Genomic DNA, 19,232 nt, shown 5'->3' on the forward strand with positions numbered 1-19,232 from the left:
GTGAGCTGTAATGGAGCATGCTGGTTTGATTGTTGTCTCTTTATTCACTGGTCCATGGTGATCTTGCTATGACAGCATTAGCAGCTTCAGTATATCTGTGACTGAAAGTTGTAAACAAGTTCTGTGAACTTGGAAGTATGTTCTCAATGAGAATTACATTATAGTTTAGAGATGAGACCATGAATCTGCTGCTGAAAATCACTGTCACAATGTGATTTGCTTTTGGTTTTATTAATTACACTTCGATTTGCCCTGAGGTCTTGTAGTAACATTTTGTTTAATGTGTGAGAGCCAGAGCTCAGTTCGCTTGGAAGCAACAGCAAAACTTCCTCTTACTTGGGTTATATTTGAATTTCAGTCCTAAAATAAATTGTTGATATGTCAAGACAGTGTGGTGCTGGATGACAGGATCTTTTCTTTGTCAGTCACAGCTTCTTAGGACACGTGGTCCTCCCATTTAATCACTTCAGTCTAAATGTGGTTGAGATTTTGATTCCCTCCTCTTTTGATTTATTAAAAGTACAGCTGCATGGCTTTTTTTTACTGTAATACAAAGTTTATTTATCAAATTAATGACTATTATAGGCAGAAGTTGTCTTTTATTATGTTTGATCACTCGCAGGTCTTGACAGCAAAAGAAAGAAAAACTCAGATAGATGACAGAAATAAACTGACTGAACACTTCATCATTGCACTTCCTCTGTTGCTCTCAAAGGTACAGTTTCTCACACACTCAATCTTTCACTGGTATTTATAATTGTCTTTGAACTTTTTTGTTCTGCAGTGTAGGTGTTTCTTTTCACTTCACTATTTCTTTTGTCTTGTTTCAATGACGTTCTAGTATTCCGCTGATGCCGAGAAGGTTGCAAATCTCCTGCAGATCCCTCAGTATTTTGACCTGGAAATCTATAGCACGGGCAGAATGGAAAAGGTACAGTACATGGGGCACAAAGTGTAGTTGCTTTCAAGTATCTGGTTACTATTCCCATCACACAGTCACTTCATTGAGCATTTGAGGAATCTTGATTTGGTGTATTCTGTGAATGGCTTTTTCCTTGAGTTTCGTCATTCAGGCACGGTGAAAGCTGAACTTCTTTTCTGATCTGCAGCATCTGGATGCCTTACTGAAACAGATTAAGTTTGTGGTGGAAAAGCATGTGGAATCAGATGTTCTCGAAGCCTGCAGCAAAACCTACAGCATACTTTGTAGTGAAGAGTATACAATCCAGAACAGAGTTGACATAGCCCACAGCCAACTTATTGATGAATTTGTGGATCGATTCAACCATTCAGTAGAGGATCTGCTGCAGGAGGTTTGTTCCCTTGAAATTAAATGAGATAAACTGCATGAAAACATTCTTGCCAACTCATAAAATAATCCCTCTGAAAACATAGTGCAGCAGCAACTATTTCATAATTCTTTGGAGTTTCTTCATGTAGAAAATCCCTTGGACTAGCCATTAAGCCTGCAAAGCAAAGACCATAGGACAGTCCTGCTTCTGAAAATTTAGTCTAGTATTTAAACAGTCCATGTCAGAAATGAATGGATGAATGGATGAAAGCTGATGAAAAGGCAGAGAAAGGTGCATTTACATTAAAGCTTGTGGTGATTCTGGTAGTCCCAAATAGATATGCAGACAGCAGAATCAAGATTGAATTGTGTCTTGAAAGGAAAAGAGGATTTAGTAAAATATTTATAATGGCATATTGAAAGATCTCTGGAAAGAGTGAAGTAAAGATACAGGTCTGAAACCTGGAAGTAGCTGGAATTTACTTGTGAGAATTTATCCTTCAAAATGCTTAAGACAAATTACATTAAGAATGGGAACCTTACTAATTTTCCCTCATTTTACATCAGTGTGCCATTGTGTAGCACTACTTCATTCGTTGTAATTCTCAGACTCCTGTAAACATAAGAGCGGCGTAGGTGTGTTTTTTCACTCCCAGCCATGCCCTGTGCTGTTGCAGATACACTTCAGTTTTGATATACATTTATAGAAAGTTAAGCTATGGTCTTTACTATAGAAATGCATATTAAAGAAAACAGGCTTTTCTCCTATCTGTAGGTGATATGCTGCACACTGTATTTATGTCTTGTCACATTACAGGGTAAACAATGGTTTTTTCTGCTGCTATAGGAATGCACCTGAGTCACAAAGGCAGTTCATGCAAGAGCAGGCACTCCACAACCCAAAGGAGCTGGTACTCACTGTACATTCTTGAACAGAATACATTAACTTTGCTGTCTACCTGCCTGCCATTTTAGATGCACTTCTTCAGAAACTTCAGAACAGAACCTGAAAAGCCATTCTGTAATTTGGGCTACACTTCTGCCCACCTGTGTGTCACAGGGATCCTCTCAGCTAATCCTCTGTTACATGTCTTAGCCATCTGTTTCAGTAGTGAGAAGTTCCTCACCTCTGGCCAACAGGACCAAAGACTGCAAGATAAAAGCCTTGGGAAATCTGTTGCTGACTTGAGTAGCAAAAAGGGCTGAAGTTAGACTGCCAGCAGAGCAGCCAGCAGCTTCAGCAGCAGCTGAGTTCTCCCATCAAATGTTTGGCAGCAGATCACCATAGTGGCATTCACTCCTTTGCTCTTTCCATTGATACACCCACTGACAGAGGTTTAGGAAGTCTGATGAGGTCCCCACATTATTCACCATCACATATCCAACACTCAGGCTCAGTCTGGCTCTGGATGCAGGGACAGATCTCCTGTGTGGTTTGAGTATTAACTCACAGTGATACTGCTGAATGTTGTCAGATGATCTTGCTTGTTTCCCAGTGCTGCCCAGTGATGATGTAAATATTATTATTTAGGAATCTAGACAAAAGAAACTGCAAAAATTTGAGTCAGTTTTGGTGTCAGGTAAACCCTCAAAGAAACTGCTCCTTGCTGTGCAGTGCTGTACTCTGCTGTATTGCTGAGTTAATGGCTTTCTGCTCCTTTTCAGGGAGAAGAAGCTGATGATGATGACATCTACAATGTGCTCTCCACATTGAAGAGGTTAACCTCTTTTCACAAGTAGGTTGTTTCTTTTTTTCCCCTAAGAATTTACTAAATTAAGTTTGTCCTTTCAGTGAGTATCAGTTAATGTCTGGGCTCAGGAAGGGAGGTGGAGGAAAGATGAGTGGCACTTGTCAGTAGAACTGTTTGGGTTCATCTGGGTCCTTGCTTAGTTAATGCCATTACGTTTTACAGATTTAATTTGCAAGTGGCATACATAACACCTCTTGCATTAAATGTTTTTACACCTATGGGTGTCTTCCTAGAAGTCATATGTCAGGGCACCACTGAGTGCAGGCCAAAGCTCTGCATTGAGCCTCGGCTTAAGGAGCCCTGGAGGAAGTTGCTTCTCTCGGTTTCTCAAGGCCTGTGAGACATTTCTCCTCAAAACTATAGAAATAAGTAGTAGTAATGATGAGAATAGTGACTAGTTTGTGGTGAGAGTCTGTAAGATGCATTCTCTTCCTGCAGAAACACCAGGAGTAGTTTCTAGTTGAATTGTTGGCAGTCTAACTCCGTGGATTGCACAGAAGCTCCTTCACTAAGCACTAACCAGCTCAGTGAACCAGACAGCAGCTTTTCAGGGTCCTGCTGCTCTCAGACCTATGGACACCCTCCTAACTTACAGAGCAACCTGGAAAATTCCACTCCAACTGTAAATTTTGGAGCAAAGCAGAGCAGAAGGACCTTCTCTTTCCTTCCTGTCAACTGAAGGAAGCAATTACTCTTGTTCAGCATGTAAGAAAGCTTTACAAGCAGATAGCTGATCATTTCTTTCTTATCACAAGGTGTAAGAGGACCTTGCTTCTGCCACCTCTTCTATACAAATTGGTTTTAGGGACTTTATTTCTCTTTTTGTGCTTAGTCTTCATTTCTCCTGGATTCTGCATTGGATCATTGTGTGAAATAGTTCTGAAATACCTACTCTTGTTTCTGTTCTGCAAGAGCCTCACAGAGATCGTGAAATTGTTACTAATTTCCATAGCAGCAGGCTGACACGTGCAAATTGGGTTTTCAGTCTCCCTGGTAACACACTGGAGCCACTTCTGCCTTTCCTGAAAGGGCTGCTGAAAGCTGTAGTCCACAAATCTCAAGGCTTTTCTGAGAGTCTCCCATATATTCATTCAGGTTTTTTTAGGGCTCCAAATCTCTATAGAATTCAGTCAGATGACAGAGCAGGCCTTGTAGAACAACACACAAATCGGGATCTGGCACATCTGCCTTCACCATCAAAAAAACAGAAAAGAGAGAAGACTCAAAGCTAAAGAGCTGAAGAGCAGCTGTGTATCATTTCTCAGCTGATTTGTTACTTATGGTGGTAGTTCAGTGGGATTTTCTAATTAATATCTGCTTGCATATAAAGAAGTAATGAAACCTTTTCATTGCTCTACTGCATGTTACATCTGCTGTGATTTCTTTGTGCAAGGAAACAGTCATACCATCCAAGACAGAACTTTTGACAAACCTTTAGCTGTGGGATCAGGATCTTAATTCAAAACTCACATTGAACATTCTCATCTCAGAGTGGTGGCAGTTTTCTGATGAGTGACATTGTCTGTCATCACCTGGGAGCCAGAAGAAATGAATCCATGGAAGAAGCTGAGATTGCAGGCTAATAACTGATGCTTTTCACATCTTGTAGAAATGCACTGATAAAGCAGTTACTACAACTTAAAAAAGAAACAAGTCCCTCTCCCAGTGGGAGAAGCTCAGTGTTCCTTATCTGTGCTTGTGTTTCCTTGTTAGCTGCTGCTGCTCCATGTGGTAGGGGATTATCAGAAAAGCCTTCCAGACCAAAAAAGCTTCGATACTGAGCTTTCCTGAGCCTGAGCTAATCCCCTTTCTGAGAGGTCATGGCAACAAAAGGGCTCACAGCACACTTTTTAGTTCATATTTTTTCATCATACAGGATATCAATATTCCAATAGGAATGAAATTCATCATTACAATGTTTCCTTCCAAGTTCTCTGGATATAATCATATATTTTTGAGGTCTTCTGAATAGAACACCTGCAGTTATGTGCTCAGGCTTTTTGTTTGCCAGGGTCTCACTGATACCTGCAGCATTTTTCTTTTCTGTCCTTAAGTGCATGGAGTCAATTTTTCTATACTGGCTCCAGCCCAACTCAGCTTTCACATACCAGAGCTGGAGCAGTTTGTATGCTGTAAAATACCAGCACTTCTTGTTTAATAACTTGAGTTAATTCAGTGTGAGACACATAACTCTCAAGCATCAACTCCATTTCTCTGGATGTGCCCTTTGATGCTGTTTTGTATGTAAAACATTGTTTCAAATTTACAAATCAGGATTGTTGATATCACTGTGCAGTAGTCCTCAGATATTATAAGGATTGTGATTCCTTTGTGCCTTCACACTGTCTTCAGAAGGCTGCACTGGCTGCAGTAATTCTCCAGATACACATAGGTCTTGATCAACTTAAGCGTCATCGGTCAGGACATATCTCAGATAAGTAAACTCAGTCAGACCAGCACATCTGCTCTTCCTGTTATAGAAACCCTTTGCTTAACCTTTTATTTCCTGGTAGTTGACTGTTAAGTACATCCTTCAGCCTCATTTACTCAGAAGTTTTTTGTATCCAAAAGCAATGGAAATGCTGATAAGTGAAACCTCATTGGGGAGGTTTCACTTATCAGCATCTCAGTGGGGATGAAGAGAAACCTTTGATCAAATGTTTGGTCTTGTTTTCCATAGTCCATGAAGACTCTCTGACATGGAAAGGGACTAAGGAAGAAAATCTGTGTTTTGTGGCTTTTCTTTCTAGGAGCCTCTACATCAGCCTGAAGCTCTGTGGAGAATCAATCACGTTGTGTCCAAAGCACCTTTGGAACTATGGTGCTGATTGCTAAATAGTTCGCAAGAGGCAAAAGTGTACCAGAACGTGCTTAGATGTAATGTGGAGGCTGCTTTTTAAGGAGGCTTATCTTGAAAAGCCACACAAAACTCGTAGGTAGTTAGAATTGTTCATCTTTGGAAGCTGAGAAAGCTCTTCCTGAGATCAGGCTGGGAGCAAAGAGCGAAGGTGCCCCCAGCTGTCAGGGCAGCGTGGCTTGCCTCCTGTGAGGCTGCCTGACATGGAGGGCTCTGCAATGAAAAGGAAGAAATGAGACAGCTTTTCCTTCTGTATTCTCTGTAGGATAATCTATGCTGATATCTGCCTCTGCATACCAAGGAGATTTTACTGCTTAATTACAGTGTTGTAATTAAGGAGGTGCAACCCTGCATTGCTGGCAACCCTGTGATTTGCTGAAGCAGCATCTGTGTGCTTAATATCACTAGTCAGAGGCAGTTCTCTGACAGCCTATAATTTGCCTGTGAAACGTTTTATTTTGATACTCTGAAAACCATCCAAAATCTGAGGTGGGGACAGTATTTCTACCTTCTAGTTTCCTTGTTTTTAAAGTCTTCCTATTGTTCTGTTCGTGGGTTTTAATTAGAAGTCAAAGATGCACCTTGGCTTAATGACACAACCCTGCAGTGATTGCTTCATTGCCTCTCAGCACAAGTTTGTTGTGTTTTCTATGAAACTTTTCCCAGTGAGTGTTTCCAGGACTATCACACTCCAGAGTGGGAAGCATTTCATACTAAGGGTTTCCACAAGACCTAGGCATTTGCAGCCATGAGTTCAGCCTCTGTCTTCAGAACTAGAGAATGACTCTTTCTGTCTGAGCAGGGTGGTTAATTATTGAAGCAAAATCAGGCAGCTCCAAAGGAGGCCAGACACAAGGGGGTGGGAGAAGTGAGCATGCTTCAGTCCTCAAGGTGCTCACATGAAAGGTAGCCAGATGCAGAGGACTGCTTCATCTAAACTAGATTTGTTGATTCAGTCTGAGTATCCCTTCTTCCAAGTGAGTATTTTCATCACCAAGTTTCTGATTATTCTGAGGTGACTTGCTCTTTTATGAACATATGACAAGCTGTTTCAAATTAGCTTCATTTAATTCCTCTGCAGAAAAGTGTATTAAACCTAATATTTTCTTTTTAGATAGAACTTTTGTCTTGTAGGCAGCCTGAGGTTTTTGTAATTTCCTCTGTATTCCTCAGCTCTGTGTTAGAAAAGCTGTATCAAAAGCTGTTGAGCTCTGTAAGGCTGTCGAATATACATTGCTACTCTCATTTGTATTCCTCTCACTGGGGAATCAGGTTGGTACAAGTGAAATGTGGAACAGGGAATGGTGGCAACCAGCATCGCTGTCTCGTGTGTGTATATTATGCTGCCTGGCTTTAGATATTTCAGGATATCTGATGTCTAGTGATAATATGTTATTTTTCTCCCAAAGGAGTCACAGAAAAAGATGTCACTTTATTTTGCTTAAAGCCATTTTTCATTCAGCTTATATTGCTAAAGTTCAATTATAGTTTCTACTGCAATGCCAGAGAAGCATCTTTTGGAGTTCTGTCAACGTTTAGAACCAAAGAGGAAAGATCATTTAGAGGCAATACTGAGGAGGAGCAGCTTGTAGCTACACTTCAGTAACCTCTGAAGATGTATGATATGCAGAGAGTTTATCTCCTCCCTGCAAAGATCCTATGTAATAATAAGTTTCTCCTCAATTATCAGCCTAACTTCTGCTTTCAGTATGGTGTGGACTAATTGTGCAGCTGCTTTGTCAGCAAGCTGTATTGTCTCAGCTTTGCAAAAATAGTGAAGCTTACTGAGCTGCCAGATGTGACTTTTCTCCCTGAGATGTGGAGTTTTGAGGAGCACAACTCATCTCTCTTTACTCCCTTTCCTTCTAGCGCGCACGATCTCACCAAATGGGATCTGTTCAGCAACTGCTACAGATTACTAAGAACTGGAATTGAACATGGAGCTATGCCAGAACAGGTACAGTTAACAACACCTGCACTGCTTCACTTGGGCATTCAAGGTTTTAAAGAGTCTAATCATAGGGAAATTCAAAGGTAGATGCACTAGACCTCAGTTATTTAGGAAACACCTGGAGTTTTGCATGGGGTTTGTGCTGTAGCCAAGCTCTGTCTGGGAGGTGTAAAGTCTTGGATTCTGTGATTTTGTTGAGCTTCTTGCCTTACCTTTTTCTCTAATGTTCCTGGCTGTGAAAAGCAATGCATAAAGGATGAAGTTTACACTGAAACCCAACGTTTTTAAACCTTGACTGCAATTATCACAACCGATTGTTGTGTGTTGGGGGTGTCGTGGTTTGGCCCAGCCAGCACAGCAGCACCATGAGAGTCCCTCACTCAGTGCCCCCATTCACCCCCACCCTTGTTAGAATGGCAGAGGCCCCAGGGAAATGGCAGTAAAAAGATAAGCAAGGATGTTATGGATTGAGACAAGGGCAGGGAGGGCTGGCTGCCAATTACAGTTCTGGGCAAAACAGACTCCAGTGCTCGACTGAGAGAGGAAAGGAGGAAAGGTTATTCTATAAGAAACAGAACTGAATAAAGGCAAAAAGGGAGCAGGGTGATGAGAAAATTACACCCAGCACTTTAAGATCTCCCTCCCCCATCCCTCCTTTCTTCCCAGGCCCAGCTCACTGCTCCCCAGATCTCTACCTCCCCCCTCAGCAGCTCAGGGGGGCAGGGAATGGGGGATGTGGTCATTCTCTCACAGATGGGCTCTGCTGCTTCCCTCTGCTCAGATGAGGATGATTCCTGGCATTCCTCCCCTGCTCCAACACAGGGTCCTTCCCCAGGACACGATGCTGAATGAACTTTTCTCTGGTGTGGGCTGTTCCCAGCAGCTGCAGCTTCTGCCCATGCAGGGTCCCCCACACAGGACAGTCCTTGGTGAATAGCTGTGGTGTGGATTCTTCACCATGGCTGCAGTTTCTGCAGTTACAGGGTCCCTCCCTCAGGACGTGGCCTCTTATGGGCTTAATTTGAATGAGCTGCTTTGCTGTGGGTTCCTCCCCACAGCTACAGCTGTGAACATGGGGTCCCTTCCACGGGACACAGCCAGCCTTTCCAGCAGAGTTCTTTTAGTGCACATATCTTGGCCTTTGGATCCTCCTGGTTCAGTTTTAGCTTCTTATGGATGAGCACAGGGACTATTTCAGATTCTCCCAGGATTCCAGGTTAAACTGCAGACTGTCTACTCCAGCATTTCAGCACATTTTAAGTTAGGATTTGATTTCAGCCAGAAGCCAGTTGTTAGTTGTAACTCAGCTTCATTTGTGGGGGGAAAAGCAAGTTCTCATGAAATTCTGGTAACATACTTCCTAAGAAGGACCATGTGGAGGATGAGTTAGCACACACCATGTGAAAGTCATGGCTTTAAGCTGTGAGACCTTCTGCTCTCTGCAGTTGCTACTTCATGCTGGAATTGTGCTACTTGTAGGAAAGGGACCTGCACATAAAAACTGTCCATTGAACTACCAGCTGCCTCCAGTTTCAGGCTTTGACAGTGGTGTGGCTCGCTAAATGCTTCCAAAAGATCACAGGGAAAAAAGTTGTGAAATCTGAGCTCTCCTCAGTATTTCTTCCCCCAGTCCACTGGAAGGAGTTTGCTGAGGAGGAATGGTTGGCCTTTAGTGATACCTTTCAAAAATGTGTTTAGTGTATTCTGCACAGAGCCACAAACTGTGGGAAACATCTTCAAGCCAAGAAAACGTTGACATTTTTAGCACCTAATATAGATTTGAAATGTTAAAAAGACACCACAGATGCTCTTGTGGGGACCATAAATATGAGCCCAGTCGTCTCCCTGAGGAAATCTCTATTTTCTCCATTTGTTTGAAGTTGAGCCACGTGTTCACTTGACAGTGGAACAAATTTCCAGATTGTTTTACTAGTGAAGTCACACTCAGAGGCATTGAAACAGATGCTTTTGACCTGAGATGTTGTACTTTGGGTTGTACTTGTGTCATGCTGTGACATCACGTCTCTCTCAACTCTAAAGCAGGTTTCTGTTTTGTTCCCAAACCTTTACACAGTAGATTTGTAGCAGGGCTCTCATTGCACCAAACCAACTAAGAAAAAACTTCACATCCCTGAAAACAAAAGGTGTTACCTAAGAGATGCTTCAGTTTCTTCTTCATGAAGTGCATGATAAATTTATACATAGACTTTCTGTGCATGTTATTTCCAGTGTGCTGCCATTCTTTGTGTTCCCTCTGTTACAGATAGTTGTTCAGGCACTACAGTGTTCCCACTACTCGATTCTCTGGCAGCTGGTGAAAATCACTGAAGGCTCCCCCTCCAAAGTAAGTAGGCATTTGATCATGCAGCTTTTACTGAAGAAACACAGCTCACCTAAAAAGGCACTAGACCTGCTTCCCTGTAACTCCCCCCCTACCATTGTTCTGTGTCCTTGTGCAGCAGGTACACAACGTTGGTGGTTTGATTTATCTGTTGTTTGTGGATCTGTTTAGCATGATGCATATGTGTAAATAAGCTATGCACACAAGGGATGCTTGTCTGTGTCAGGATTTTATACTAGCTGATTTTTATGCTTTTAGTGCTGAGGGCACTTGTGAGTCCAGCAGTTTGCACAAATGGATAATTAGTGTTGGCAATGCTTACCTAATGGTTGTAAGCACCACTGTTGCTCTGTACACCACAGGTAGCTTGAGTATTTATGTGTATTTACCTGGCTTGCCTTCTACTGACACCTTGTAGATTGCTAAATATAAATGTAAGGTTACTAGCAGTGATGACTAGTAATAAACAGTGAGTGCATCGAAGTGGAACACAGTGAGGACAATGTTAAGTGTGACTTGTATGATACTTTGCTTCTTCAGGACCTTGCCTTACCTCTTTTCATGCTCACAGGCCAAGAGCTTGTCTTCTTAGGGCTTTTTCAAAAGTAATACATCAAATTAAAATGTTATGAAAACTGAAGTAGTAAATTCCCCAGCAGCATCAAAAAGCAAAAGATGCTGTTCTAAAGTACTACTAAAAGAAGCATTTTGTGGACACAAAAATACATTTCAAATGCTTTGAGTAGTTCTGAGGATGGACATGAATTGACATTTTAAAATAGCTACTCAATGAAAAGAAGAACTGGTATTCTTTATCCAGGCTTTCATTCTCATCTTCCCCTCTCAGCTTCTTTAGCTTCTTTCCCTTTAGCACACTGGTAGTACATAATTATTACGTCTTGACTCCTTATAACTGAGAAAACTGAATACATCCCATTTGTTTCAAATGAACTCAGAATCTCATCACAATAAAGCATCTGGAGTCCTCCTAACAAGCAGCATTGTTGTCCTTAGGGGGAAATTTCACTTTGACAGAAGAAGCTGAGGAACTAAAAGTGAATTGAGGAGGCCAGGCATTGCTTCAGCTCTTAAGTGTACAGAGCCAACACTCTGAGTCTCATTATGATGCTGCCCTTGTAAGGAAAACTGGACTACTGGTGACCTGTATAGTGAGTGACTTGGATGTGACAAACCAAGCGCTTAGAGCACCTGGTTGACTGTCTGAGCTCAGACACTGTCTTCAACACCTTGTGTGCAATTGGGGACAGAACCTTTGTGGAAGAATTTTAGTTCTTATCTGGTGTTCAGGTGGCTGTTCCAAAAGTACAGCCTCTCTCCTGAGAGGACTGAGCATCTTTGGAAACTGTCCTGGGCATTATGCCCAAGCCCAGGGCACATTTATTGCTTTTGTAGAGATACTTTATAGTACCTCTCTGTTTGTGGCTGACCACATGAGGCTGGATGTGTTGGCCTATAGGCTTTATGCATGTGGCAGTGAAAAACTGTTTGACTCTTGTGGTTTAAATCAAATTAGGATCAAGTCAGTGCGTTGATAACAAACAACACATCATTAACCTGCAGCCAGTGCAGCACATCTCCAGGATAAGTATCAGCTATACAGCAGGTAAAGCCAGGATACCAGCACGGGTGGTTTTGGGTGTTGTGTTCACAGGCACTGTTAGGCACTTGTGTTCCCTTTTGATCAGCTGTTGTTGATGTTGTTTCTGTTGGTGCTCTGCAGAGTCCCCCACACTGCATAATATCATTTGTAGGTTACAGCTTTGATCAGAGGGCTCAAGGAGGTGATATCACCATAGAAATGTTTCAAAGACATTTTAATAAAAGAGTGATAATTAATGACTATCTGATTTACTAGGAAAGTCCAAATTCTCTGCCCAGTACCAAAGATCCCACCAGTTAAATACAGCATAGAGCTGGGGCAGTTACTGTAGAACTCTTTTTCAAGGTAGCCTGTGAAAGAAAGGGTTACTGTGGAGTCACCTTGGTGTCTAAAATGTGAGTTGATTACCAAAAGGCAGGTTGCAGCAGCTCAGAATGAAACGTGCAAGCCTTGACATATCGCCAGTCTAATGCTCTAATCTCTGCTCTTGCTCTGGTACACCTTCAGAGGAGGTCGAGGCCATAACAGTGGGGCTGTCAGAAAGCAGAGCAGTGCTTTTTGTGGTAAGGGAGGGGTTTCTACTGTGTATTTTGTGGGAGCAGCCTGTTGTAGCCTGGAGAAAATCTGTTCATCATGTGAAACAAGGTTTGAGGATGGTTTCAAAGGAAGCTGATTGTTTCTCAGTAGTTCTCTTGTCTGTAGATCTTGGGGAGCAAGTACAGTCTTGAGGTAGGAGCCTTGGGGATTAGATGATACCATTGTTTCCATCTAGATTGCTTCATGTGTCCAACAAACCAGGTGCCTTTGGCCATTGTACTGGGCACTGTGCATCTGTGTAATGAGAAGGAAATATTTGCAGAAGAATAGAGTCCAAAATCTTAGGGGGGGAAAAAAAGGCATGAAGAGAGCAAACACAGGGGGCAGGCAAAGGTGAAAGAGTTCTGAATGAGCAGCCACCAGACTTGCCAAGTGCATGTTACAGAGTGATTAGTAGGCAGAGGAATTGTTAGAAGGAATTCAAACAACAACATAGTGACTCGGTGGCTTTTCATATTTATATGAGCACGGTGAAAGAAAGCACAAAAAGCTGAAGGGAAGAAAAGTCACAAGGTGCAGAGGGTTGGATCATGATCCATGATTGAGTTGAAGGCTAATGGCTCTTGAATATTGTAAAGTTTATCAGTCAGAGTTGCAAGGAGAAGGAGGTTAACGCTGCAGAGAAAGTCTAGAGGAAAGGCAGAGGGCAAATAGGAAGAAAAGCAGTGGGTTTTGTAGATGAACTCAGCCAAAGAACTACATTTCTAAATGGTTTCAGTGGAAAAAACAAGCTGCAATTCCAAGCTAGACAATGACTGAAGAATTTTAGATAGTCTTGTGAACACAGCTGTTCTGGTACAGGTGGTGGCAAAGCCAATACAAATCCCTGCTCTTAGCAGCTCGTTCTAGTTCCTTCCATGGACTGGTGAACTTTGAAGATACCATGTACAGTTCAAGAAAAGGTTATTTTGGTCCTGGGCCACTGTAGTGATCCACTCCATAGTGTGACCCTGTGATTTTATCCTAGCAACCAATAGGACAGTGGATTTTTTCATGCCAGTTAAAGGCAGCACGAGGAGAGAGAAGGAGAGCTGTGTGCCTAAGAGTGGTTAAAAGACTCAAACATCTCATTCACTTTTTCTTCTCATTTTCTCCTTTTTTTATAAAAATATTAGCACTCTGTAGTAGTCTGAGATCTCTCAAATTTACCAAAGCTGCAGATGGCTGTGTCCCTGCTCAGTCAGGCTTGCTGTGCATGGCTGCAACTTTTCACCGTGAATCTTTGTCAAGCTATGGAGGGAGGGTAATAAATGATGTGTACCTACATGTTACTCATTCTTTGACAGAAGCATTCTCATACACTTCTTAACCTTTAGGTAGGATTTTTCAGAGGTTTTAGGTTTTTTGCTCAATTCATTAACATCTCAGTGTTGATTTATCTGAGTACAGAGTTCTTTACCAGGTAGACTGGCCTTGATGCATTAAACATTTCTCATTTGCATTCAAAAAACCATACAATGAAACTCAGGAATGTATTGGTTTGTCATTAATGTTATTCTTTATTACAGGGGACTTTGGGTCATTCCTGTGAAATGAATGACTTGGTTTGCTCAGTGCTCTATGAGTAGTGTGGCTTTTTGTGTCCTTATTTGTTTGGCAAGTTTATAGGATTGAATGTTTGAAATTACCAGCAGGGTTTTTTGCTAGCAACTTTTAATTGACATTTATGTATTATGCCTTTTTCATGGTTGTTTTTTCTAGGAGGACTTGTTGGTATTGAGGAAAACTGTGAAATCCTTTCTGGCTGTCTGCCAGCAGTGTCTGTCAAACGTCAACACTCCAGTCAAAGAACAGGTAAGGGAAATGTCTGGCACATGCTTTTAGGAAAGTCTATTAAACTGTAGTGTAACCACACAAAGCTATGTCAAATTTAAAGTAAATCATCCGTGCCTTCTGCCAAAATGAATGTTCCAAAGGAGGAGCTGAATTAAAAGCACCTTCACTTGATACAACAGTGAGGATTACCTGGATGCTCAGGCTCCTGTGCAGCCATCCTGTTCCTTTGGACACTTACTGTATTAATAGATGGGAAGAGGCATTTTAGAGGGTGACTGAGACCTTAATGGGCTGAATCTTTCTCTCTGTGTTTCTGGAGTGTTCCCCTTGTTATTGACTAACAGAGAGTCTAGAGTGAGTGCTTTCCTGCCAAAGGCAGGTGCCTGAAGCCTGGGTGATGCCTCATTATTTCATTATCCTAATAATTCAGTTCAATATGGTAGAGAATACTAATTATTCTGTTCCTTTCCCATTGTGGCCAATGGGAGGGAGCTGAGGCTTCCAGCACTACAGGTCATACTGCTGCATATTTTCCTGGAGAGTTTTTAGGTTTTCATCAATATAACCATTATAGCTCAGGCTGACTGAAAACTTCAGTGTCTGCATCTCTCTGCATGTGCACCTGTGTGCACACATCTGCCAGAGGTCTAGGTGTGAAGTGAGGTTGCATCATAAGGTATCAGTGTAGTTACCCAATTCTCTTCTTTTTGGGAAGGCCCACGTGCATGGGAGAGGAAGCTTCTGTGTGTGTGTTTAGAAATGGAAGTAAAAGCAAATCAAAGCACTCGTGGAAATAATTTGCAGTCTCTGAAAGGACAAGAGCTGGTCGGTTTGCTGAGATTTTATTCATATGTGCTGATTTATAGCAGGTCTGCTGACAGGTTTGAGTTGTCTGCAAGTTGCATTTCTGTCAGACCTCCCCAGATTGCAGCAAAGGCTGTAACAAACTGGCCTGTGGGGTTTGCCTGTATTTTTCACAAGACAATAGTACTTGAAACACAGGTTTATTTTTTTGACAGAGAGCTCTGCTTGGCTTTTACTCTGTTTTCTGCAAGTTAATAAATAGAAGTAGTAAAGGCTCAGAAATGGCACTGGTTGATATATTTTGAAAAGACTCCCATGTGTCATTGCCTCCCAGCAGATTTAATGTTAGTAATTGATTTTTAATACTCTGAGTAGTTACTCTGGGCACATTTTATTAATATTATATAATGTGAAAAGATCATCTACCTTCATGACAATACCAACCATTCCAGCTGAAGCTAGCACTCCTGTCTTTTCTGCATCAACAAATGGTAAATGATCCTTCCCATTCCTGCAGTGCTTTTATTCTTGATACATATTTAATGTGTTTTATTCTCTTACTGTTAGTGGTCACACTTCTTTTTCTCATTGTTAATGTAAACTTTAATAGAGGCTGCTTGCAGTTCCCAATCTGTGGAAGCTTTCATATAATCACAGAATGGTAGGGGTTGGAAGGGACCTTTAGAGATCATCCAGTCCAATCCCCCTGTAGAAGCAGGTTCACCTAGATCAGGTCACACAGGAACGTGTCCAGGTGGGTCTTGAAGCTCTCCAAGGAAGGAGCCTCCACACCCTCCCTGTGCAGCCTGGGCCAGGGCTCCCTAACTCAAACACTGACACAGTTTGTCCTGATGTTTAAATGGAACTTTTTGTGTTCCAGCTTCATCCCATCACCCCTTGTCCTGTTGCTAGATACTATCAAAAAAAGAGATGCCCCAAGCTCCTGACACCCACCCTTTAGACATGTGTAAATATTAATGAGATCAAGCCTCATCTAGACAAATCTAGTGTCCCAATAGTAGGTTGGCCTAGAGACTGCAGAGATCCCTTCCAACTATAACACTTCTATCATCTTTTTGATTTTCTTCCTTAAAAACTCTGACTCTGTGGGTTCAGAACTGCTTCTTAATCCTCTTGTTTTACTGGACTTGTTGAGAGTTCTGTGTAAATTATATCGGCTCCGTACCACATTTGATTCTTAATCTATATATCCTTCCCAGACAACACCAGTGTACATATCAAAGGAAGGAAAAACAGATTAAGTATTTGCAGAAACAGGGCTCAAACATGTCAAGTCTCCCCTAGACTATTTGAGTGAAATAAATCTCCTGTGCCTAGATGTATGCATTATATAGACATCTGTGTCTGAGTGCACTGCTGTCTACGATGAGCAGAAACAAGCACTTTCAGTGCTCTTTTTAGAGGTCCAGGTTGGGTTGAGCTTAAAGTCCATTGTGTAAAGGGGTTTGGAGCAGGTGGAGATGGTTTCTGAAAGGATCCAGTGGAGAGAAATCTCAAATGGTGGCATGTGTTTGCAAAGTCTAAGCACAACATAGATTGTAGTGATTTGCATTTTGTTCTTGCCCAGGTGGAGCTCATTCTGATTTTATAGCATCCTACAAGCAATAAGTGAGCTGCTGTGACATTCAGCACTCACAAGGATTTCATCTGGGCAGTTTGTGTAGCAGATTGCTCTCACTCCCTACTTTTCCTCAGGCTCCCTTCACAAATATGTTCAAACTCACATTGAGCTGTCATTCTGTTCAGCTGTTTGTAGAGGGGGACTGTAAGGCTGAATTAAAGCCTGTGTTGGATTTCATGGCTGTCAGAGCTGTTCTGCAATCCCTCTGCAGTTGAAGATGCCTCTGGCCGACTACTGAGCTGGGACTGTGACTGCCAGTGCCCTGTGTGAGGCTGTGTGAGTGCTCAGGGCAAGAGGCAGCATGGCTGGCGTAGAGCTCTTAGGAGTTTTTCACATTCATACTTTGAACCTTCCTCTCTTTCTCAAGTTTGCAGAACCTGAGGTTAAAGATACAGATTAAACTGATGATTAAACTGTACTTTCTGAAAAGTGCTCAGGTGCTGAATGTAATGCAAATGCATACAGCTGGCTCCTTCTTTCTCTGTCCTCAGGTAATGGGCATAAATCATGGGAAATTCTGCCCTGGTTGTCTTTTATCTAGGCTTGAAGGCTGTGCAGTTACTTGATCCTCTTTGCAGAGAATTGTTGATAAAATCCTGCAATAATTTCATTGCTTACAGCTGCTTCTCTGTATTTTGGGGATCTGACAGTGACTCAGCTTGGATTTTCCCTGGCAGTATTCGGGTTTTTTTGCTTGTTTAACTTTTCTAACTGTTTATCAAAAATGGTGTTTTCTCTTTACTCCCAGTTTGGCTGCAGCCCTGGGATCAGAGGTAGGTTTAGGCTTCTTTTCATAGAGAAGAAATTGAGGTTTAATATGGATCATCCTGGACATGGAAGAGGTGGTAAACACAGGAACATAGCAAACATGGGAGTCAAAGGCATAACATTACAAGTTAGGGGAAACCCTTGTGAGTACTCTCCACAGCACACAACTACAAGTGAGTACAGTTAAAGGACAGTTAATAATAGCAGGGGATATCTGGAAATGAGACAAATGGTGGTTTGTTTTTTACCCACTTGACTTCTGCTTCCTACTGCATTCATTCTCTTTTGCCTTTCAGGCTTTCATGCTGCTCTGTGATCTCCTGATGATTTTTAGTCATCAGCTGATGACTGGAGGTCGAGAAGGTCTTCAGCCTTTGGTGTTTAATCCAGATTCAGGTCTGCAGTCAGAACTTCTCAGTTTCGTGATGGATCATGTCTTCATTGACCAAGATGATGAAAACCAGAGCATGGGTATGTTCAGCTTTCATGTGTTCTGCCCAGCTGTTTTTATAATAAGAGACACAGAAGAAGGAAGAAAACAGATGTTTCAGATCAGTCTGCTCAAATGTTTTCAGACTTATTTCTCCTTTGTTTTCAGGAGGGGTGACTGACATAGTCAATACTCAGTGTAACGTGTTAAAGACTTCATGAACAGAGATGGGAGTGTTGTCTAACTACAGACCATCAATCTAAGCAAAATTATTCTTCCTTTACTTAGCTGCATTTTTTTCTTCATATTCATTTCTAAAACTGCATAGTCTTAGTTTAGCAGCAAACTTCATTTAATGTGGCTTGCAGGGAAGAAGTACAATGAAGCACTCCATAGAAGATAAGTCCTTTAGTATTACTAGAGTGGCAGGACCCTGAAGGCAAACTTTACCAGCAAAGCTCTAGGCAAAGAAAGCCTTAAGGAAATCTGATGTTCCTAAAGACACACTCCTGTTCTGTCTCCAGAATAACCAAATCAAGCTCAGACCATCGTTGGTTTGGTTGGAGACTAGGCAAGTACTTGGGAAAGTATTGTGCTTGCTTGTTTGCTTCCTTGCTCTTTCCTAGGCATCTGTGTCTGGCTGAGAGCTGACCCCATCTCTACCTCCTCACAAGGATGACTTGAGACTTTTGGCTTTCAGTCAGGGAGAAGCAGATTTGTCATTTAGGTCTGGTGTTAAATAACTTGATGCTACTGATGTGTGTCATAAACACAAGCACAGAGGCATCTAATTTCTGAATCCTAAATAGCTTTGGACAATAGATGGATTCCCAGAGAGTCAAACTATGTGAAAGAGCTGCTGAGTTGCACACTGTAGTGCACAGTTTCTGAATTGCTGTACTGTTAGTGTATGTCAGCATGACACATGGGTGCCATTTTAGAGCTTTTGAACTAGCAGTATGTAGAACTAAGGTGTCAGAGACTGTATTCGTGCTCTAAAGGTACTTCTGTTGTCTTGCACCTCAGTAACTAACATCTTTGGTGACCATCTCCTGAAGCATTCCTGGGAAGAACACATTTTGAAACACCTTCCCCAGAAATCTCATCAGCAGTTGACCATACTTCCTGAGTTCAGTGTTGAGAATCAGAAGGACAGAGTTTAGGAGGGTGATGTCTAACTTCTTTTTTTGCTCTGTAGCATCCTGTGGTTGGATTAGGAAGACAGCAAAAAGATGGATTGGGATCTTTGTATGTTATCTCTATTCCCTAATGCTGCTCTGACTGCATGAACTCAGTCTGGCCACGTATAACTTTTGGTGTTTAGTAACACCAACCAGTACATCAGTAATGATGTAAAGAAATCAAGAATGGAGTGAGGGGAGGAGAGTGTGTTAATGAGCTTC

At 41.9% G+C, this 19,232-nt stretch overlaps 1 protein-coding gene across 4 annotated transcripts in view; it reads left to right on the forward strand.

The window, feature by feature from the left end:
* STAG1 (STAG1 cohesin complex component) overlaps window positions 1-19,232 on the forward strand; it is a 164,062-nt gene that overhangs the window by 128,453 nt on the left and 16,377 nt on the right. For all 4 annotated transcript variants that reach the window (XM_062005897.1, XM_062005894.1, XM_062005898.1 and 1 more), the window contains exons 17-24: window positions 623-715; window positions 842-931; window positions 1,110-1,313; window positions 2,957-3,027; window positions 7,769-7,856; window positions 10,114-10,194; window positions 14,111-14,203; window positions 17,696-17,870. In XM_062005897.1, coding sequence (XP_061861881.1) covers window positions 623-715; window positions 842-931; window positions 1,110-1,313; window positions 2,957-3,027; window positions 7,769-7,856; window positions 10,114-10,194; window positions 14,111-14,203; window positions 17,696-17,870 — 895 coding nt within the window. The remainder of the gene's footprint in view (window positions 1-622; window positions 716-841; window positions 932-1,109; window positions 1,314-2,956; window positions 3,028-7,768; window positions 7,857-10,113; window positions 10,195-14,110; window positions 14,204-17,695; window positions 17,871-19,232) is intronic.

This window comes from Colius striatus, chromosome 12, assembly GCF_028858725.1.
Source record: "Colius striatus isolate bColStr4 chromosome 12, bColStr4.1.hap1, whole genome shotgun sequence".
In the NCBI taxonomy this organism is placed as follows: domain Eukaryota; kingdom Metazoa; phylum Chordata; class Aves; order Coliiformes; family Coliidae; genus Colius; species Colius striatus.